Source organism: Meles meles, chromosome 12 (assembly GCF_922984935.1).
Source record: "Meles meles chromosome 12, mMelMel3.1 paternal haplotype, whole genome shotgun sequence".
Lineage (NCBI taxonomy): Eukaryota > Metazoa > Chordata > Mammalia > Carnivora > Mustelidae > Meles > Meles meles.
This window is the reverse complement of record NC_060077.1, coordinates 45,275,186-45,298,710: the sequence shown is the minus strand read 5'-3', so window position 1 is coordinate 45,298,710 and position 23,525 is coordinate 45,275,186. Positions and strand designations below refer to the sequence as shown.

The 23,525-nt window shown below is 36.4% G+C and overlaps 1 protein-coding gene across 3 annotated transcripts in view; it reads right to left on the bottom strand.

Moving 5' to 3' along the window:
* Positions 1–330: 330 nt before the first annotated feature.
* Positions 331–23,525, bottom strand: part of YES1 (YES proto-oncogene 1, Src family tyrosine kinase) — a 70,275-nt gene continuing 47,080 nt past the window's right edge. For all 3 annotated transcript variants that reach the window (XM_046025671.1, XM_046025672.1, XM_046025673.1), the window contains 10 exons: positions 21,280–21,379; positions 18,262–18,360; positions 16,907–17,010; positions 16,672–16,821; positions 14,813–14,968; positions 14,475–14,654; positions 8,119–8,195; positions 6,927–7,080; positions 2,510–2,641; positions 331–1,574 (listed from right to left, as the gene is read on the bottom strand). In XM_046025671.1, coding sequence (XP_045881627.1) covers positions 1,366–1,574; positions 2,510–2,641; positions 6,927–7,080; positions 8,119–8,195; positions 14,475–14,654; positions 14,813–14,968; positions 16,672–16,821; positions 16,907–17,010; positions 18,262–18,360; positions 21,280–21,379 — 1,361 coding nt within the window. In that variant the 3' untranslated portion in view covers positions 331–1,365. The remainder of the gene's footprint in view (positions 1,575–2,509; positions 2,642–6,926; positions 7,081–8,118; positions 8,196–14,474; positions 14,655–14,812; positions 14,969–16,671; positions 16,822–16,906; positions 17,011–18,261; positions 18,361–21,279; positions 21,380–23,525) is intronic.

Genomic DNA, 23,525 nt, shown 5'->3' with positions numbered 1-23,525 from the left:
CTAAAAAGGGGAAAAATGATCACCATTAAGCATATTTAAAAAGTTAATACAGATTTGAAAACTGGAGTTCTAAAAATGTTTCACATAAAAGCTCTATCACTGGAATTAGTGGGAAGCCTTAACTTAGCTAGTTGAGGCTGAATGCTCATTTAGTGTTTACGTTAAGAAAGATTAGTTTTAGACATACCTTGTAACTCTTAAAATCTCAGAACAAGTGAGTGAGGAGCTGTGAGTGCCAGCAAAGCCATTCATTTGTCACTCCTTAACATGAACATTAAGCATAACATTCCATCCCTCTACCTGTAAAATTTTCACATTTTCTTATATTTCTTTTAAATATTTTCCTCTCTGTCAGTCTATATTCAGGAAGAGCAAAAGTGCATTCAAGTCCCTGATCTAGTGAAATTTCATATTTGTGGCACCCATCACCATAAGTACATACTAGAAATATCTCACAGTACCAGTCTACTTTTTCAAAAGGACTGTTTAAATATCGGGTCTTATTTTTTCATGTTATCTAAATATTAAAAGATTTTTCCCTTGGATTGGACAGTACAACTTCAATTATATAGTGCCTTAAAGAAAATCAATACAACCTTATAAAAGATTAACTCACTTTCTAGTTACCTTCATTATTCTAAACTGAGCTATTCAGAAAATGATTAATCAAAGTGAAAAATTTCTTCTACTTTCCAGTTCCACAAGTATGAGTATTAACATAGTGCATTATACTCTCAAATGTCACTACTGTCATCTAACATTTAATCAAGTTTTAGATGCTGTTTATATTCCTTTTTGCTTCTAAAAACCTGGTGCATTTCCATGCAAAAGAAGGTAGATATTAATAAGATTGTATACTAACTGTTCAACTTCGAAAAAGCTTGTGAGAACAATGAATGGAAGACATCTTTAAAAACTGGAATGGAATTGTTTGGTCCTATAAAGTTCCTTAACTTTAGATTTTATTATGGTATACCTGTTTTTATCTCCCAAGTTTTGTCTATAATGATACACACTTTCCTCTTAACAACTCTGAGTTTGGGGAATAAAAGAAACGAAGTGATTTATAAAGAAGCAGCCTTGCTGCTCTTCATGGTCATGCTATCACTCACACGGTCATCAATATCATAACTATCCTTTCTTTGGACCCTGAAATAAGTTGGAAAATTCATCATTGGTATTTTAGAGTTTAACACTTAGAAAAAAAAAAGCGGTTTGTGCAACCGTATCTGGAATTCCAGTTTACCATTAAAAACATGCAGAGTAAAGAAGACTTTCTTCTTTTGATTCCTGTATGTAAAGTAAGGAAGTCTACACAAGTTCTTTACATTTTGGCAGATCTGTGCATATAAAAGGCTACTTGGATTATAAATTTTCTCCTGGCTGGTACTGTGGCTCTGTAGCAGTGAAGTAGTCTTCTAAGAAGGACTGAATATATTCAAATGTTGGTCTTTCATCAGGGTCCTTCTTCCAACAAAGGTTCATCAATTCATGTAGGGATTCTGGGCAGCCCTGAGGGCAAGGCATCCTGTATCCTCGTTCCACCTGTTCTAGCACTTCACGGTTTACCATACCTAACACACAAGATACAAACATTAGAAAAAATGATCCCTAACACCACTAGCAAGACAGAACAAATCCCCTAGCCACTAACTGATTCAAGGTATAGTAAGTTTATCAAATGAAAGGATACTTTCAACAACAACAAAAATAAATTCTAAATGTCAAGTATATCAAATGCTTAGAAAATGCTAATCTGTTTCAACATGTCTAATTTTTTTTATTCCACCTGAAACCTTAATTTTAACCCTAATGCCTTCAAAACCCAACCCCATTTGATTAATGAGAATTTAGAGTACTACTTTGAAGTACTGATACTTTCTGATATTAACAGTTCACAAGGACCAAATTTGGGTTAATGAGGGGCAGTGGCAAGATAATGTCTGAAAGAACTTCCAAACAAATTCAGAAGAAAGTTCTGGTCCTGGTTTTGCCAAATGTATTAACTATGAAACTATTATCAATGCACTTCCCTGAAAGTTTCCTTATCTCGTATCACCTGTTTGCCTTTCTTCAAGTTATTATATACAATTTCTTTCTTGTATTTCTTTGTAATCCTGCCTCCATTGGTAGCTCACCCTGTGTTATGATAGGCTAAGCAGACCCTCTATTATTGGGGAGGGAAGGAGGTTGCTGGGGGAGATGACCCAGGATATTTAAGATATGCTTATTATCTGAGAGAATAGTAGAAATAAAAGGCCCATTTGGAAAATGTCTTGAGAAAGCTGAGGTGAATATGGGTCACACCTCGTGTGTTTGCCCTATCTCAAGAATCATGATTCTCAAAGGCTGCAGTCTATCCAATGCCAAAATAATGAGAGGAAGAAAGGGAGGGAAGGGAAAACAGAGAACAAATAAAAGTTTTTATTCCCCTTACAGTTTTTGCTCCTAATAAACTCTAATTAAGGATCTTGGAATAACAAAGAGCTAAAATGAAATGTCAGCTTACCTGGATATGGCACTCTGCCCTTTGTTACCAGCTCTGTCTGTAGAATACCAAATGACCATACATCAGACTTTATTGTAAATCGACCATATAGCGCAGCCTCGGGAGCTGTCCATTTGATTGGAAACTTTGCACCTAAAATAATGACGATCTTGCTTAAGTAAATTGTTCATTAAAAATCTATTTTGGGGGCACCTGGGCGGTTCAGTTAAGCGTTTGTCTTTGGTTCAGGTCATGATCCCAGGGTCCTGGGATTGAATCCCACCTTGGGCTCCCTGCTCCTCCTTCTGTCCTCCTTCTCTTTCTGCCTCCCTCGCCTTGTGTTCCCTCTATCTCCCTCTCTCAAATAAATAAAATCTTTAAAAATATATATATTTTTATAAATATGGCATAAGCAGGATTAATCTCTAGTCAATATCTTTGTTGTATGTGCATCAATGTCAGATTCTTCAAAAGTACAAGATACATGGGAAAAATTCTTTAAAATTTAGAATTCATACTACAATAAATCACATTTCTTTCTCATGAATCAATGACATAAGAAAAAGAAATGTTGGGGCACCTGGGTGGCTCAGTGGGTTAAAGCCTCTGCCTTTGGCTCAGGTCATGATCCCAGGGTCCTGGGATCGAGCCCTGCATTGGGCTCTCTGCTCTGCAGGGAGCCTGCTTCCCTTCCTCTCTCTCTACCTGCCTCTCTGCCTACTTGTGATCTCTGTCTGTCAAACAAATAAATAATATATTTAAAAAAAAAAAAGAAAAAGAAATGTTGGTGGGGACAGAAAATTGTTCAAGAAAATAGAGGTAGAAGGGGGCCTGGGTGACTCAGTCAGTTAAACATCTGACTCTTGATCTCAGCTCAGGTCTTGATCTTGGGGTCATCAGTTTAAGCCCCATACTGAGCTCCATGCTGGGCATGAGGTCTACTTAAAAGACAAAAACAAAACAAAAAACAAAAAACAAAAAACCCACAAAGGCAGAAACTCTGATAAGCAACTAAAAACATGATTATAGGATCTGTAACTTTTAAGGAAGTCTAGCACCTATTGGCTATACCTAACTGTTGGTTGATGACGGTCCATTCTGTTGAATTCTAATTTTAAAAGCCTATATTTAGTGTATGTTTCTTATGCACAAGGCATTTGCTAATCATTATGGGAGTCATAAAAACACAGCCTTTGTGAAGCTTAGACATTTAGAGTGGAAATAAGATTACAGGTGTCTTATATACTTAAGCATATACACAACAATATAAAATAGTTCTTTAAATAGGGGCGCCTGGGTGGCTCAGTGGGTTAAGCCTCTGCCTTTGGCTTGGGTCATGGTCTCAGGGTCCTGGGATTGAGCTCTCTGCTCAGCAGGGAGTCTGCTTCCCCCCCAACACTCCCCGCCTGCCTCTCTGCCTGCTTGTGACCTCTCTCTGTCAAACAAATAAAATCTTAAAAAAAAAAAAAAAAAACTTGTGCTAAAAAAATAGTTCTTTAGATATTCAGAAAAACAGATCAATTTTCACTAGCAGTCACTAAAAGTTTCATTTAAAAAGCAGCAGCTAGAGGCGTCCAGGTGGCTCAGTCTGACTTCTGATTTTGGCTCAGGTCATGAACTCAGGGTCATGAGATCAAGCCCCCAGACTCCAGGCCCAGTGTGGGGCTTGCTTAAGATTCTCTCCCTCTCCCTCTGCTCCTCTTCACCCCTCTCTCCCTCTAAAATAAAACAAAAATAAAATAATAAAATAAAATAAAATAAAAATGTAGCAGCTAAGTTAAAGCTTAAAGAATGGTTAGAATGCTTAAAGTATCACAGAAGAAGAGAAGATATTCTAGCTGGTGGGAACTGCACAAAGATATTGAGGCCGAAAGGAAAGCCTTATGTTGAAGGCAGGGTTTCTTAATCTGGCACCACTGGCATTTGGGGCTGGATAATTCTTTGTTTAGGTGGGGGGGTGGGGGCTAGCTAGTTTGTACATGGTAGGATGTTTACCAGTATGCCTGGCCTCTACCCACTAGATGTCAGTAGCTGCCCCAGCTGTAACAACCAGAACTATCTCCAGACATTGCCAAATGTCCCCTGGGGGAGCAATATCACTCCTGGTTGAGAACCTAGTTTAGGCAACAGTTCCTAGTAGTTTATGTACTAATGTAGTCACTGACAAAAGAGACTTTCCCTGTCTGCCGGGGGAAAAAGAGAGAGAGAGAGAGAGAGAATCACATATCAATTCACAAAGCTAAAATTATTACTTTATAGGTATGTCCTTTATCCTGAGATTATGTCCTTCCTACTTGGATAGTATTAAAACACTCATTCTTTTATGAAATAATGGTAATAGTTGATAGCTAAGAAAAAAATTTTTTGGTGTGTCTACTCTTTACTAATCTTTATGTTGGGCTTACTAGATTGTATTGAAATAGTTTGTTTACAACTGAGTCTTAGACATTAGTCAATGAGCTCCTCGATAGCAGAAAACAAGCTCTTCTACAGCGATGCCCTCTTGCCTAGCACAAACATTTGTTAAAGGTGAGCCAGCACCTCTCGGTAGGAGGTGTAGGAGACTTGGCATGCCAAGGCATTTTTTTTTTTTTTTAAGGCCTCTTTCTTTGTAGGTGTGTGGAAGGTGACTGAAGGTTTTCAAGCAGGATCAACAATCTATGTAGTGATTTGTTTTGGATCTTATTCAATCTCTGCCTGTCAAAGTTACTCTCTTTCAGGGTGCCTGGGTAGCTGCTGGTTAAGATCTGACTCTCGATTTCGGCTTGGGTCATGATCTCAGGGCCCTGAGACTGAGCCCTATGTGGGGCTCCGTGCTTAGCACAGTGACAGGGGGTCTGCTTGGGATTCTCTTTCCCCCCTCCCTCGCCCCCTCCCCTCACATGCTCTTCTCTCTGATAAATCTTGGAAAAAAAAAAAATTACTGTCTCTCTCCAAAGCCCTGCTCTCTGAGCCATCCCCTCTATGAAGTCCTTCCTGTTCTTTCCTCTTTTCCACAATACTTTTCATATACTCTTTTGACATCAATTACAAAATAACTTGCTTTATAGTTTTATATATATATTTATATATATTTATATATAATATAATATAATATATATATTTATATATATATATATATAGTGAAATAAAGTATTGTATGTATATTGTGTACATATATATATATATATATATATATATCTCCTATTAAAAGATAGCCTTTATCTACTGGGCATTGACTGTGTTAGGTAATGTCAGGCGCAATACTTTATTTCACTAAAGTTTCACAACAATCTTCAAGAGCAGATATTACCCGGCACCTGGGTGGCTCAGTTGGTTAAGTGACTGCCTTCAGCTCAAGTCATGATCCTGGAGACCCAGGATTGAGTCCCACATCAGGCTCCCTGCTCAGTGGGGAGTCTGCATCTCCATCTGTCCCTCGCCTCTCTCGTACTCTCTCTCATTCTCTCTCTTTCAAATAAGTAAATAAAATCTTAAAAAAAAAAAAAAAACTTTGACTATAAGAGTAGATATTACCATCTAGTTTTTGTAAGTAAGGAGACTGAAGCGCAGTCAAAAAAGTTAGATAACTTGGTTGACATCTCTGGGGTAATAAGAGATGGAACTGGGATTCAAAAACCCATACTCTTTCTGTATGCACATACTGTGTACATGTTCAGTAAATAAGTGCTGGATGAAAGTCTGGAGAACAGACATCAAACAGAAGAGTCAATCTTATATTAATTTCAACAAGTTCCCTTCCCTCTGTACAGTGTCAAGTTTCCAAACATCTTTATTTATCACAACTACAAATATAACATAAAGAATTATTATAAATCTGGTGTAAAGATGATTTCCAAGTCCTTTATAAAACTGTATGTTATTACTCAATTTATTAACTTCAAAATACCTTTTCTGAGCCTTAGTGTAGTAAAATATGGATGGTCCTGAAGTTTATAACAAAAGGAATTTAAAAATATTTATTTGTTGGCATGACAAAAGTAGTAAAGAAAAAAAAAAGAGTGTACTGTTTGCTATATTTATAATGCAAAAAACATCAGGTCGAGTTCTTCCTTAAGGGAAAAAAGTCGTGGCAGCATGTACTATATATGATTTTATGAGTAAGATCAATGTTTCTATGACTCCTCTGAACAGACCTAGAGCTATTCTTATTCTGCAAAACCCTGAATACTCAAAAGAATGGTAAGAAAATCCAGTGACCATTAGGTTACAAGCATTTATTAAAAAGTAATTTTGGAGCGCCTGGGTGGCTCAGTGGGTTAAAGCCTCTGTCTTTGGCTCAGGTCGCGATCCCAGGATCCTGGGATTGAGCCCCACCTCCGGCTCTCTGCTCAGCGGGGAGCCTGGTTCCTCTTCCCTCTCTGCCTGCCTCTCTGCCTACTTGTGATCTCTGTCTGTCATATAAATAAATAAAATCTTAAATAAAAAGTAATTTTACCTTGTCTTGCTGTATATTCATTGTCTTCAATTAACCTTGCTAAACCAAAATCTGCTATTTTGCAAACAAGATTTTCTCCTACAAGAATATTAGCAGCCCGAAGATCTCGGTGAATATAATTCATTCTTTCAATATACGCCATACCATCAGCAATCTTGAAAAGGAAAACAAACAAACACATATGATACAAAGGGAAGGAGGAAAGGGGGAATCAGAAAAGGGAGAACAGGAGAAGAAACAAGAGATGCATATGGCCCACGAAGCCTAAAACATTTATATGGCCCTTCACAAAAATGGTTTGCTGAACCCTACTGTCGTGTTTAAGAGGCTTGAACACAGGGCAATGGACTAGGCTTGGCATTTGCCAAATCCTCACATGGGTAGTTTCTTGGTATAAAGCTTCTCTAAACTGAGAGTCTGTGGACATTTGGATGCTTACCAAAAAAGTGATCTTAGAACTGACAGGTCGACTAAAGCCAATCAAAGGCCCCTCGAACACCTCCCACATTTCTGAACAGAAACTGTTAATAGTTTTCACTCACATTTAAAAACTAAGACTCCAGGGAATAAAAGGCACAGCATAGAGAATACAGTCCATGATGTTGTAATAACATCATATGGTGACAGATGGTAGCAACATTTGCGAACACAGTATAAAGTATAGACTTGTTGAATCACTATGCTATATACCTAAAACTAACATAACACTGTGTCAACTATACTTAAATAAAAATTCTTTTAATATATAAAACTGCTCTACATGGTAATTTAAAATTCAAAAATAAGAACACAAATTCAGAAGAATAAAAATATCCCATTTTTCAGTGTATATTGCCATCTTCATTCTTGTTTTCGACTATATTAAATAAAAAGTTCAGCACATTCTTTAGATTTCCAAAATTTTCTTTGGAATAGCAATCATTCATTATCTTAAAATTTATCTGCTGAAACAGAAATACATATAAATTTCATATTTGTTAAATCAGGTTTCTAAATAATATAATCACATGATACATGACAGCACCATACTGGGAATTACATGCTTGGTTCTAATACTATTAAGTTATATGAATCTGTTAGATACTGCAGGTCTTCAGATACTACGTTATCTGTAACATAGTTCTACTATGATTATTTTACATTTTTATGTACACTATCAATGTAAATTGATGCATGTGCAATACACAAATACCTGAGCAGCCATATCAACCAGTTGTGGGAGCTTCAAATACTTTCCATCTCCCTCCTTCAGGAAATCCAATAAACTCCCTATAAGAGAGAGAAAAATGTTCACAGAAAATAAACAAATCTTTTTTTTTTAAAGATTTTCTTTATTTGACAGAGAAAAAGAGAGATCACAAGTAGGCAGAGAGGCAGGCAGAAAAGGGGCAGGGGAAACAGACTCCCCACTGAGCAGAGAGCCTGACGCAGGGCTCGATCCCAGGACCCTGAGACCATGACCTAGGCCGAAGGCAGAGGCTTAACCCACTGAGCCACCGAGGCGCCCCAGAAAATAAGCAAATCTTAAATTAGGATTGAAATGAACATTCCCCCACCTCCAAACAAATCACTGCATCACAATACAAAACTTAAAACTTGTCGTTCTTTAATATTTATTGCAGCTTTGGAATTTCTGAATAATTAATTTAATATTCTAGAAGAGGTCCCTCAACTGAAATTTTAAAAACTTCTCTGATAACTTAATGGAAAACTGAATAATCTCTCTAGATTGTAGGCATTCCTTCTTTGCTTTGATCATGATCAGCAATCCTGATTTTGATCCAAAAGGCAGTATTAGATACCTGTGTATTTTTAAGTCAATATGAATCAAGGGTGTAGACAACTGGGAATATCTTGGGGTACTTAAAAATAGACCTAGGTGGCTGAGCTGACATGGGAATGTCAGTCGAATTAACTCCTCTCAATTTTAGCAGAAGATACCATGAAACAGCAAACTACTATGAATAATAGCCAACAGAAAGGCTAGAAGTCTAGTTGCTGTTCTTGTAATACTAGTTAAAAACTTCCCATATACCTGAAGTTAATTAAGGAAAAAATAGCAGATAAACCAAAATTAAGGTACATTTTCAAAACAAACATAGTGTTCTTGTCAAAAGTAACAATGTCATCAAAGACGAGAAAAGCTAAGAGAGAGACTGCTCCAGATTAAAGGACACCAAAGAAAACTGACAACTAAAAGAACAGATTAAAACCTGGATGGGGGAAAAGTGCGGTTAATTAAGGACATCACTGGGACAACCGATGAATGTGAAAAATGGACTGGTATCAGATAACAGAATTGTATCCAATTTTGTCTTTAGGAGACAAACATTGAAGTATTTAGCAGTAAAGAATATGTTTGCAATGTGCTCCTCAGTTTCAGAGAAAAATCCTTATATTTTTATGTACTGAAAGATACATATACACTTAACAATTGACAAATCTGGCTGAAATATGTATGAGAATTCTGTGTATTATTTTTACAACTTTTCTCAGGTTTAAAAAAAAGTATTTCAAAATAAAACAAAACAAGACAAGACAAAGAGAGCCCTTTCCACGACAGGATTGTGAAGCAAAGGAGAGCTATGATGTAGTCTCTTCCTTTATAAAGATTCAAAGTCAGAGAATATCTATATTTCTTCTGGTCCATCTACTGCAGATGGAACATGGTATTGTGTCTTTGCCTTTATCTGTCCATTTGAATATGTGCTGAGCATCTACTCCATGTAAGGCACTATTAAAGATACAAAATACAAAGATAAATATGTCATGGTCCCTGACTTTGAAGAGACCTTGACATAGTAAGAAAGTATAATACAAAGATCTAGAAAGTATATAAGTAATATATGAAAACAAATACTGTATAGGAGGTGTGATAAAATGTATTGTAAAACCTATAATTTTACAGACACAATGGATATGGTTAATTCTATGAAGAAGTAGGAAAAGGCTTTATGGAGGAAATCGGTTTCTAAGGAAGAATGGGGGCAGACAGGGAATTCTAAGAAGAAAGATTAACAAGTAAAAAGGCAGTACTGCATGTGACATCACAGTTCATGGAAATGAAAACAGTCCTTCATGTGCAAGAACACAGGGGACAAAGATGGGAACTGATGAGGAAGAGGCTACAGAGGAAAAGAGAACACAGAAGGCAAGCATCAATGGACTTTACATGAAGTTTTATGCTGAAAAGAAATACAATCAGATTTATGTTTAAAAAGCAATCATTCCAACAGTAATATGGAAAATGAAATTGGGCCAAAACTGCATAAAAAGATTAAGTTTAAAAGTTCCTAGAATAGGGGCACCTGGGTGGCTCAGTGGTTTAAGCCGCTGCCTTCGGCTCAGGTCATGATCTCAGGGTCCTGGGATCGAGCCCCGCATCGGGCTCTCTGCTTGGCAGGGAGCCTGCTTCCCTCTCACTCTCTCTGCCTGCCTCTCTGCCTACTTGTGATCTCTCTCTGTCAAATAAATAAATAAATAATCTTTAAAAAAAAAAAAAAAGTTCCTAGAATAGTCTAGGAAAGACAGACTATTAGGTTAAAATCTAGCAATGACAGTGGGAAAGGAGAAAAGGTGGTTCTTCCAGAGAGATGTGACAAATGGGATCAATGGCACTTGTGTGACCGTTATCACACAAGGTGGTGGGGAAGTGAAGACTGGTGGGCCCTCTCACCATAGTTTGCATCTGTAAGTTTCCAGGTGATGTTAATGTTGCTGCCATCCAATGCACTAGAGACTCTTGCACATAGCAAGAAGAGGCAAGCACAAGGACATTCACTGCAGCACTATCTGTTACAGTGACAAACTAGAGGCAACCTAAATGTTCACTGGGAAAGGAATGAATAAACAATGGTATATTCGTACAGAATCTCATCCAACAGTTACAAATAGACAAATTAGATCTTTATCCAGATGAATAAATCTCAAGAACATAATGTTGAATGAAAATAAAGCTAGTTAGGTTTACATAAGTTAAAAACATACAAATACTGTTAATAGACATATATCAATAAAAAGTCCATCAATATGAAAAACACAGATGGAAAAGGTAAGCATCAACTTCAAAATTAAGGTTACTTCTAGAAGGGAAATGGGCCCAAAAGAACTTGAAGGGAAGGCTCAAATGAGAATGGGCTCAAAGAGGGGTAAAAACAAAGATGGAATTAGATCTGTAATGTTTTGCTTTCTTAATAGAGAGAACTGAAGCAAATACGGCAAAGTGTAAACATAAGTTAAATTTGGATGGTAAGGACATGGTTGTTATGGAATTCTCTGTATGTCTGAAATATTCCACAATTTAAAAAAAATCTATGAAAAGTGTTGACATTAAATAAACTTAAGTAGTTTTTAAAAAGAGTATATGGCTGGTTAGGAAGTGAAGACAGAGAGTATTCTTTAAAAAATCTTGGCTGTGAACAGAAGCAAAAAAGCAGAACAGTAGGTGAGAGAAGCAGATATTGAGATCTAAGAAGGATTTTCTTTTTAGATGTAAGAAAGGATTAAAAACACAAGTTGAGAAACTGTCTTTAAACAGAGGAAGAGGTACTTCTTTTCTTCACTTCCTTTCCTGTAAGATAAATTGACATTACATAAATACTCCACATTGTAATGCAGAGTATATAGAAATAAACAGATGATACAGTTCCTTTGTTTTAGGATAAAGAATTTAAATAGGTGGCATGACCGATACATTAAGCAAAATAACATTTTTCAGTGTAACAACTGATAATTGCTAAAATAGTGTAGAACTGCACTGCACAGAATCTAAGACTTGTTACTGTCATTCTGACAATTCCTTTTCTCTGATCTTTAACCAACGACAACAAATCCTACCCCCTCCCATGTGCCTTATACTCTCTTTCCAGGAAACACATATAAATAAGCAAGTTTGACACCTAACTTCAGAGAAGTTCATGGACCCTTTGATGCTCATTCATGACTCTGTCAGAGGATAGGTACTCAATAAGTAATAGTGAAATCAATCAGAGGAGTCTTAAATTTCTCACATACCTCTCCAGCCTTATTTCCAACCAGCTACCTTCTGCACTTTCTACTTCTCATGGTTTTGTTCCCCATTTCCTCATATCTTCTTACCTCTGCAGAAATACCCATACCTTTCCCTTTACACATCCATAGCCTTTATAACCTTAAAGATCAGTTTAAGACTTGACTAATTTTTCTCAATTTATTCCAGCCTATGTGACCTCTTCCTCATCCCTATTCTTAATGAATGTGTTAAACACCTGGAAATTCATTATGCTTGGGCCTATAGCTTATTTGTTTATAGTGAGCTATTATTTACTTTGATACTGAAAATTAACTCATCAGAAGGTTAGGTCTTTTCTCTGCAAATTCAATATAAGTTTTTTCAGTGCTTTAGTTCTTTGATACCTTGTAATGAGTAGGAGAGTGTCCTATAAATTAGAAGTATTTCATACATTTTGGTTGTTAATAATTTATAGAATAGTCTGTTTATAAATATTTCATAGGATATAATGATCACGACAGATATGGATACTAATGAATGGCTTCAAACACTTAAGTATAATATGAAGGAAATATGATTGGTGGCCTGGTTGAGAGACAGGGAAATCAAATTCCATATGAAGGAATCTGAACAGATTCATGGAACCCAGAAGAAGGAAGAAGATCTATATAGCAAGGAAAGTAGGTTTATCTGGGAGCACATGACACAGTGAGTTTGAATGGATTACTGGGAATCAAGTGCTAAGTACCTGAAATAAAATGGGAAGTTATGGAGTTTTAAAACCAGAAGGGTCATTTATGATCTTGCATTCTAACCTTCCAACTAACCCAGCAATCTGACAACATAAGATATCTATTATGTTCCCCCAATTAAATAATTCTTGAAATCAATATACAAAGCTAAATGTACCATTAGCTTTTATCTCCATTATATTCTTATGCTATCAGTATCTTGATTTAAACTTCCTCCTTGTCCCTTTCTTCCCCTCCTTATATAGTTCAACCAGCGCACTCTGGAAGGGATTATTTGGCAGTTGTTTGCATTGAAGAGTCCTTCCAAAAAGTGCCATGTACCTTGGGGCTTTTAGATATGTTTTGGCCACCAATTAACAGGCTACCTCAATTCTTTTTTTTTTTTTTTAAGATTTTATTCATTTATTTGACAGAGAGATAGAGAGTACAAGTAGGCAGAGTGGCAGGCAGAGGGGAAGGGAGAAGCAGGCTCTCCGCTGAGCAGGGAGTCCGACGCGGGGCTTGATCCCAGGACCCCAGGGTGATGACCTGAGCTGAAGACAGCCACTTAACGACTGAGCCACCCAGGTGCCGGGGCTACCTCAATTCTTAACTTTTTGGCTTTTCTATTCCTTTGGGAGGTTTCCTATAGCAAATATGTAGCTTGTAGTTGGCCCTGTCACCACTAGATGGAACTACACTATTGGCCAAAATGGGACTACTGGAGAGGGATGACATAATGGGTAGCTTTAATTATGGAGTGACTCATTAAGAGTTGGGAGTAGGGGCACCTGGGTGACTCAGTTGTTGACATCTGCCTTTGGCTCAGGTCATGATCCCAGGGTCCTGGGATCGAGCTCCACATACGGCTCCCTGCTCAGCAGGAGGCCTGCTTCTCCCTCTCCCACTCCCACTGCTTATGTTCCCTCTCTCACTGTGTCTCTCTCCATCAAATAAATAAATAAAATCTTAAACAAAAACAAAAACAAGAGTTGGGGGTAGAGGGACACCTGGTTGGCTCAGTGTTAGGCGCCTACCTTTGGCTCTGGTCATGGTCTCTGCTCTGCTCTGCTCTGCGGGGCGACCTGCTGGAGGGGAAGTCTGCTTCTCCCTCACCCACTCCCCCTGCTTGTATTCCCTCTCTCACCATGTCTCTCTCTCTCTGTCAAATAAATAAAATCTTAAGATAAATAAATAAAAATAAAAAGAATTGGGTGGGAGAGATAAAATTCAAGAGGGCAAAAGCAGGACTATCAACATACTTAGTGCTTACTGGTTCTTCTTCTAATGTATCACCTGTCCTGGCCCTAACCAATTCTGTTACTAAAGATCTCACCTTAGGGTCTGGAGTTTGAGAGAATAGAGAAATTTTAGTGAAAGATAGTGGAAAAAAGTTTCTAGGAACTCTGACTATGAAGATTGTGTTAAAATAAAATAAGATTTCCTTAACTTGACCTGATTTCTTTGTTTTAGGAATTAAAGATGCAAGCTTCTTTCTAATTGTATTATTTTAATTTGTAGAAATACTTTTTCACTTTCCTAGCTATTTCATTTCCTTTAGTCAAATGGAGTAAAAACCCACTTACTTTCAACATAAATTGAGCTGGCCTAATCTTCCTTTTAAACTTTGAACTATCCTCTGGAATAACTGGAACTAATCACTATTGCATTACACAAAATGTCAGATTTTCTCTTCTCAACATCTACATAAAAATCTTAAGTTAGAGAACACTACACAATAAAAAATTTGTATGGATGAAAATAGAAATGAAGAATAAAAAAAAATTATCAACATGAATACCCTAAAAGAAACTCATATACACATACCTTTTGACATGAACTCAGTGACAATGTAAATTGGCTCTTCAGAAACAACAGCATATAGTGGAACAAGTTTATCATGTCTTAATTTTTTCATTATCTGAGCCTCTTGAAGAAAAGCTTCTGGCATCATTGTACCTGGCTTTAGTGTTTTGATTGCTACTTTCGTGGTTCCATTCCATGTCCCTAGAAAAACACAGTCCACTATTTTAATCTAGAATATTAAGAGATTTTTTTAAGCCAAACCTTAATGAGCAGCAGTTACCTTAAATATTTCAACATAAGTTAATAGTGTTTTAATCTATGGCTAAAGAAATGACAAAAAAACAGTTCAGGGTTCTTACCCATCCATACTTCACCAAAACATCCTTGTCCTAATTTAACCTCTAGTCGCAAAGATTCTCGAGGAATTTCCCAAGCATCTTTCGCTAGACCTTGAGTCTGGGGTTTCACAGTTGGACACACAGTTGTTAACTTATGGCATAAACCATCAGCATGTTCTAGATAAATAAAAAAAAACTATACTATAAAACAAATTAATTACAAAAATTAAGGTACATACAGTATATTAATGTTTTTAAAAGTTTAAATTGAAGAAAACAAAACCAAAAACATGATGTCTCAGTTTTACTCTAAAAGCACAAATACCAAAAAGGGAGCTGTATGTTGTAAGAAGCAAAACATACAAGAGGTGAAACATTCTTTGTTAAATACATTTTTGAAGTTATAATTTAATGAACACTTATTATGTCTCAGCTATTGTGCTAATTCAGTACTTTACAAATATCTCATATAAGTAAGTCTTGAAAAACTTAAGTGACTTTCTTAATGTCACTTACACTACTTACTTATCAGTAAGTAAGTGAAGGAGACGGGATGCAAACCATAGTTCTGGCTGCCCCCTAAGTTCTCTTTTTGATCACTGGGTTTTATTTCTTCCCAAAGAGAATGCTACCATTAACTGTTATTCCTAATAACCATTAATGTAAGAAGCATATCAAAAATTAAGGAGAAAACTTCTTCATTTAAGAGATTGGTTTTCAAATAAGGGAGACACAAAAACAGGAAATCCCAAATTCACAAAGGCTTGACTTGTGAATCCTGCTTATACTCTTTCTTATTATAAATAAGACATGTTCCCTCCCATGTTCAACAAGTAAGCAGACAAATCAAATTCTAAAAAGTGCGATTACAACTGATGCCACTGCTTGGTAACATGTCTGATCAATGTCAAGACTGGTGGTTGACTTGATAGACTGTACCTGTCACTGAAGAAGAGACTGCCATTGCAATCCTCTCCCCTAGTATTAATAATCTAAAAACTTTCAGGGCACCTGCATGGCTCAGTGGGTTAAAGCCCCTGCCTTCGGCTCAGGTCATGATCCCAGGGTCCTGGGATTGAGCCCCGCATCAGGCTCTCTCCTCAGCAGGGAGCCTGCTTCCCCCTCTCTCTGCCTGCCTCTCTGCCTACCTCTCCGCATACTTGTGATCTCTGTCAAATAAATAAATAAAATCTTTAAAAAATAAAAAAAACCCAAAACAAAAAAAAACCACCCAATGTTTAAAAAAAAATAATAATAATAATTTTAAAACTTTTGGATGCATTCATGTATCAAATTGGCAATGCAAAATTTTGAGACAGAAGAATCTAATACTGAATACCTTTCAAAGGTACTTTAAAGACTAGAAGAATGTCTACAGTTGCAATGGGTTAATTTTTCAGGAAAAGAAAAATGCACCTTTAGATTAAATTTCATTGGACTTAAACTTTAGGAAGTTTTATGTGGTCCATTCCATGCAGAAGAAGGTAACCCAAAAGGACATCCGACAGAACTTTTTACATTAAGTATTTAGTTTTAACCACTTAATAAATGTCCCTAAAAAATACAAGCTTTTGTGTTTTTATTTATTGTCAAAATCTATCTTGATACTTAGCCACTATGAAAGTCCAATGTAAACACTATGTCAGTAAGATATAAGGAATCAAATAATGATAGTCATATTTTAGCATATCTAAGAACCTAACTCAGGTAATAAATAAGTACTACCTGCTCCTCATTTTAAACCTAGAATACAACAGATTCTATCGAGCACACTCTTGTGGGTAAAGTACCATACTAAACCTTAACAGACATGAAGACAGAGATTCTGTCCTCATAAAACATACCAGGAAATAATTTTCACGTGTGAAATATTCACATACCTGTGTAGTGTTTTACCAACTTCTGCAGAGTATCAAATTGTGCTCTGGTTGTGATATAGTATCCACCGTTGTCAAGTTTCCTAATTTTATAGTGTTTCACATTGTCACCTCTTACTTCATCCCAATCACGGATAGAGAGAGAATAAGCACCTAGTGGGGGAAACAAATACTTTTTTGTATCTTTCTCAAAATACTGTTCATGAAAATTTTTGTACTTCTATTACATTATAATTACCTTTAGTAGTTTCACTCTCTCTTACTAAGAAAATACCTCGTTGATTCCCAGGATTCAGAAGTAATCTTTCGGCGTCTTTTCTGCCCATTTTGCCAAAATACCATCTGAAAAAAATAGTGTCTGAGTTAGAAATGTGGAAGGTTCAGAAAGATTATAAATAAGGATCAGTAAGAATGGAGTGGCAGGATGACAAGAGAGAGCTACACAGTTTAAAAACACAGCAAAACAAAATAAAGGGTCTTTATTAAATAGAATTATTAAAAATATTGTCAGAATATACTGTGCTAATATTTCCGTGTATTGACTACTCAACCAGTCTCTTCAGTTCCACCTGCAAGTTCCATGATCAGTAAATGGAGAAGGAAAGGCAATAGTAACAGAGAAGCTCCCAGTCACTGACAGATGGAGATATTAAGACTGAAGCAGGAAGAACAGAAGTGGGTCTCTGGTAACAGTGTGATCATCTGTATTCAGTAAGGTGCAAGTGAACTACATCCATATTATTAGCAACTCTACATTAGCATGGCTTTGATTTAATACAGATTTGTGAATAAAAATGAATATCTGCTATGGAGAAGCTCACAGTATAAAACAGGAAGTAATGTGTCAAGCAGAACAGAGTTATGGAGACAAATTATCATAAAAGCAACAAACATTGATAGAGCATCTACTGTGTGCAAGGCACTGTTAAGTGTTGTGATATGAAGACAAAGTAATATTTATGAATCCCAGATAGCCTTGGTTTGACCTAAAAAATATATCACTGAAGGTGAATTTTAATTTTTTTGAAGTTGTGAGAATAGCACACAGAACTCTTATATACCCTCCACACAGATTTCTCAACTGTTAAAATTTTACTTCGTTATATTCTCTTTTCCTGTGTGTATATTTTTTTTCTGAACTGATTGAAAGTAAGTTGCAAACATGCTGAAACATTACCCCTAAATACTTCAGTGCGTGTGTTTCCTAAAGACAAGGGTCCTCTCCTACATAACCAAAGAGCAAGCACCTAAATCAAGAAATCTACACTGATGCAATACTATCAACTGAAGGTAAATTTTTGAAATGAGTCTGCAGAATATAAAAAGGGTTAATGTAATTTTTTAAAGTGAAAATATAAAGGATACAGACCAGGAAAACAGTATTATTATTGCAGATTCATTTATGATCCTGCTGTAAGCAAATACTATGGCATTAATTATTAATTTTCAAGTAACATCTCCTATTAATATGATATATTAGTTGTATTAGGACTGGTATGTAATTGTATGTGTGTAAAATTGTGGCTAAGTAGAATGTGCATTAAAACATTTTTAAAATCAACATAATTAATAAAATATGAAGTAGTGCCATACTCTTCTGCCTGAATGGAATCTGCAGGGGCTACATAATTGCTAGGGATATAGCCATTCTTTCCTGTAGCAATAGATCTTGCTTCCCACCAGTCTCCTTCCCTGCAACACATAAAACAACAATTACCACAAGGTAGACAACTGCTCGAAACACAATTTATGGCAGTGTTGCCTTGTATCTATGTAGAAAAGAGGTTTGTCTAACTTCCATTTTTTTAATGCATTAATTTGATCAAAAATTAAACTCAAAAGAGTAATATTTAAAAATAGGTTAGTTGAATTAGGGAATAAGGCTAAGCAAAAGCACAGTAGCATACATATTTCTGCTCCAAACAAACAAAAAGGTTTAATCTTACTTACAAGATTGCTCTTTTACATACCTATCTTCTTCAACCTAAAACAATAAACAATACTAACTAGAACAATTTGGGAGGTAAATCTTTCAAATTACTCAGTTTCAACTGGATGTTTTCTTTTTTAAAAGTTTTATTGACATAATTTGCATACCATAAAATTCCCACTTTAAGATGTACAATTTAATGGATTTTAATATATTCATACAGTTGTGCAACCATTACCACAATCAATTTTAGAACATTTCATCATCCCCCAACCAAGAAACCCTGTACCCATTAACAGTAACTCTCCACTCCTCCACCCACCTCCCTCTGACATCGCCTAACACTACATCAGCTTTCTGTTCCTATGGATATGACTATTATGGGCATTTCATATAAATGGAATCATACAGTAATCTGGTGTGGTCTTTTGGAATGGTTTCTTTCACTCAGCATAATTTTTTCATAGTTCACCTATATTGCAGTATGTTATCAGTAGTTCATTCTTTTTTACTGTCAAATGCTCTTAACCATATATAAAATGATAATGCTCCTTTTTAGTCATTTTCGGAAAAGTGTCCTAGAACTCCTGTAGCAAAATATTTTCAACAGACAAGAATAAAAAATCTAACTCCTAGAATAAAGTATATTTATTAAAATATTATCCATAAATATTCAAATAAGACTAAAATCAATTCAGAACATGAAAATTATGTGCAGTTTGCAATACATAAGTCTTGACTTTTCCAAAATTAATGTGAAAGAAGCAAATATTATCAGTCTCTAATGAGGAAGATATATATGGGTTCTGCCACTAAAAATTAAATGCATGTTTTGCTTTGCCAGAGAAAAGTACTGAGAGTATCTTATCTAAATTGACATTTTATAAATGATCGAGGGGAATTTGTTCTCTAGAAAATGAGATGAAAAATCCTTTGGCATTTCAAATATTTATACTCATACACTTGGTTTGTAGATTCCTAGTATACATTAAGCACTTTCAGATATACAAACTGAAAACTGCATTTGTGCTAACCATTCATGATTCATTCAAACATTTATTGACAACCCTTTAAGTAACAGACTTTATGAGACAGTGTGCTAGAAATAGAAATAGGTAAAAAGACAGTCTGTAACCTCAAGAAACTCAGCATAGAGCAGAATTTCTCAGCCTCAGCCTCACTGATTCTTTGGGTTAGATGACTGTTGTTGGGGGCTGTCCTGTGCACTATAGGAGGTTCAGCAATATCCCTGGCCTCCACCCACCAGAAAGCAGTGGAGGCACCCTGCCTCCAGACATTACTAAATGTCTCCTGGGCATCTTTCCCTTGGTTGAGAACCACTGGTCTAAAGGAATGACAAGCACACAATAAATTATAATTAGAAGTAGTGATGGCAGCTATGATTGAGGTTTGCACGGGGTGCTACATCAACATGTAAGACAGACACCTAATCCAGTGGGAGAAGGGGTGTGACCAGGAAGGAGAGGAAGAATGTCAAGAAAGGCCTCCTTGAGAAATAACATAGGAATATACATTTTGAAGGATGAACAGGGTTGGACAGATTAAAGAAAAAAAAAAAGCTGAGACAGGAAGTCATGTTCCAGAAAAAAGAAACTGTACGTGTCAAGGCATGGGAAGGTGAGAAATCCTAGTGTATTCATAAAATTACAAGCAACTCAGTATGGCTGGGCAGTTAAATGAGGAAGGGGAAGCAGCTGGATGACTGATGTCTACCATTGTTACTGCTTTTCTTTTATCTTGACAGCAACTGGTAGCTACTGAAAAAGGCTTTTAAAGCAGAGAGCCATGATCATATTTTATATTCTGGAACAATAATGGATAGCAAATGGGAGCAAGAATGTTAGGAAATATGACTGGAAGTAAAGAGACCATAACATACGGGATCTATTTTCTATAAGAAGTACTGAATCTTCAATTCAAACACTGAATTTGTAGTAGGCCACTAAATGGTTTTTATTACTGAGTGGTCCACTAAAAGTCTAAGAGTCATCTCAAACTCAAAGTCTTAGACAAGGGGCTCCTGGGTGGCTCAGTGGGTTGAAGCCTCTTCATGATCTCAGGGTCTTGGGATTGAGCCCCACATTGGGCTCTCTGTTCGCAGGGAGCCTGCCTCCCCCTCTCTCTCCCTGCCTGCCTCTCTGCCCACTTCTGGTCTTTGCCTGTCAAATAAATAAATAAAATCATTAAAAAAAAAAAAAGTCTTAGACAAAAACTCTAAGAGTCACCTAAGGAAAAAGCAACTTAATGTGGTCAGGTTGGGACTGCAGGAGCTCCTTACTTGGCCTTTTCCCTTTTTTGTTAAGAGAAAGAAAGAAGATCCTTAAGTCACCTTATATTCAAATAGGAACAAAGAATCTCTTTATAAAGATTTTTTTTAAAGTGATGTACTTACTTGCATATATTCCCTCAATCTTCACTTTCAAATCTCTACCATTTATGGAAGAACCACACACTACAGCACAATTTGTAGAAGTCATAACTCTGGCTACAAAAGGAATTATTATGCCATGTAGCTAAGGAAACCAAATGCATCATCCAACCCAGTGGGCAGAGACCCATGCTTCACCACTCTCATCTTTAATATCAACCAGCTAAGTAGTTTCAGCATGAAGATTAGATTTCTGTCAGTATTTCTCCCTCAAAATATTCCCAACACTTACGTGTTGTTAATTATTTGAAACCGTTCACCTTTCTTGAATGAAAGGTCTTCTGTAGTTCTAGCTTCATAATCATATAAGGCCACAAATATAGTAACACCACCTATTGGAGGAAAAAAAAACCACAAGGTAAATTATATATATTAACAGAAGAGGAAAAAAAATGTCAGAGCTTAAGCATAATTTTCTTCCTAGTCTCCAAAATCTATTTCTGAATGGAGACTTGGGCAGTTGTAGTTTAAGCTAATAAGATGCTCTCTGAAGACCTTCCATGAAACTGCTGCATGCTACAAATTCTAAAATTCTATACACCTACAGAAACAAATTTAAGTTTGATTTGTAGTAGCAGTATCTCTGACTTGGAATCACAGTTCAAGTATTAACAAGTACTACAAACTGGCACTAATCATCTCAATTACTTATAAACAATGGGTGAACATTTCCATCCTTAAAACTGATCTGTAGCAATAACTAGGGATTTAGCTGGATTAGTTATTATAAAAATACTCAAAAATGGCTTGTTTTTCTTAAAAATTAAATGATATGGCTGATATGAATCATAAGTTCCAAAAATAATTATCATACATAGAATTATACACAGATGCTTAACATACCAGGACACCAAACAACTAAACTATTACCTGCAAACAAAGGAATAGAATGGATTATTTACTATTCTCCCCTGAGTTTCAGTCATGTATTAACTGCCTATTTAACATTGCTACTTGAATGTCTAAGCAAATGGCACTACCATCTACTCAGGTACTCAAGCCAAGTCCCTTTACTAGTACTGTTATTCTACCTCTAAAATACCTCTTTATCTACTTTCTTTCCCATTTCCACAGTTGCCACCCTAATCCAAATCCTTGTTACCTCTGACTGAGTCTGCTGAGAAGTAGTCTCCTAACCCACTTCTGTACCTGCTTGCTATATCCATTCTCCACACAGCTAGTTGCCAGAGTAAGGTTTTTTAAAAAAAGAAAATTCAAGTATGCAAATCCCTTATTAAAAACTCTTCAATTGGGACACCTGGGTGGCTCAGTTGTTAAGCGTCTGCCTTTGGCTCAGGTCATGGTCCCAGGATCCTGGGATCAAGACTCACATCAGGCTCCCTGCTCCACAAGAAACCCACTTCCCCCTCCCCCACTCCCCTTCTTGTGTTCCCTCTCTTGCTGTCTCTCTCTCTGCCAAATAAATAAATGTAATCTTTAAAATGAAACAACAACAACAACAACAAAACCCTCTTCAGTTGCTTCTTCTTGTCTTTGAATAAAACCCAAACTTCTTACCAGAGTATATGAGGTCCTGAGTAATCCTGACTCCTCAATCTCATATTATATAATTCTACCCTCTGGTGTCCTCACTAGTCCTCAAAACCGCCAGGTTCATCTGTACCTCCTAAACTCTGCATTTGTTGTTCTCTCTCCCCAGAAAGCTTTCTTTCCAGCTCTGCCCAAATTTAGGTCAGTCTCATCAATCAAACCTCAGCTTTAAATGATTTCTCTTCAAGACAGCTTTCCTTTATCTTCTAAAGGGCTTTCACCAAATACTTTGGTCAGTTCCTTCAGAGCAGTTAAGAACCATTAATCACCCTGTTTAATTTTTTATTCACTAATTATTGTCCAACTTTTGTTATAACATAAATTCCACTAAGACAAAAACCTTGTTTCTCTTGCTTACAATTCTCTATAAGCAGCACACAGAGACTCCATATGTGTTAACAGACGTATACTATGAATGGACTTTTCACATAAATAAACTGTTTAGGTAAGTATGTCCTTAAGTATCAAAATTTACTTGGATCATTTTGGATTACTGTCTTTCCCAAACATATAATCCTGAAAATAACTTAAACTTGGCTGATCACTGAGGACACTATCGTGGTCATCTATTACTGAGATAGTTAGAGTTGGGGGTTAGAATTAAAGACTGTAATCGGCCTTTTGATGTCCACAACTCCTCAAATGAACAGTCTCATAGAATTCACTTATGGCATTCCTCTAGCACTATTACTCGTCTGGAGGTAAGCAGACTGAAAGGACAAAGTTATAGCCCAAGCCTATAGAATAGATTCCTTTTTTGCCCCCTCTGGTTGATAGTAAGTACATGTGTTGCTCAGTTTGATGCTTGCAGCTGTTTTGCCAAGCCTAAGATTAAAGCTGATACTCTAAGGGCTACCGAAAAGAGATCAAGGACTGGAATCCTTGATGACATCAAGAAACTACTGCTGTATCAAGAAATTCTAGAGC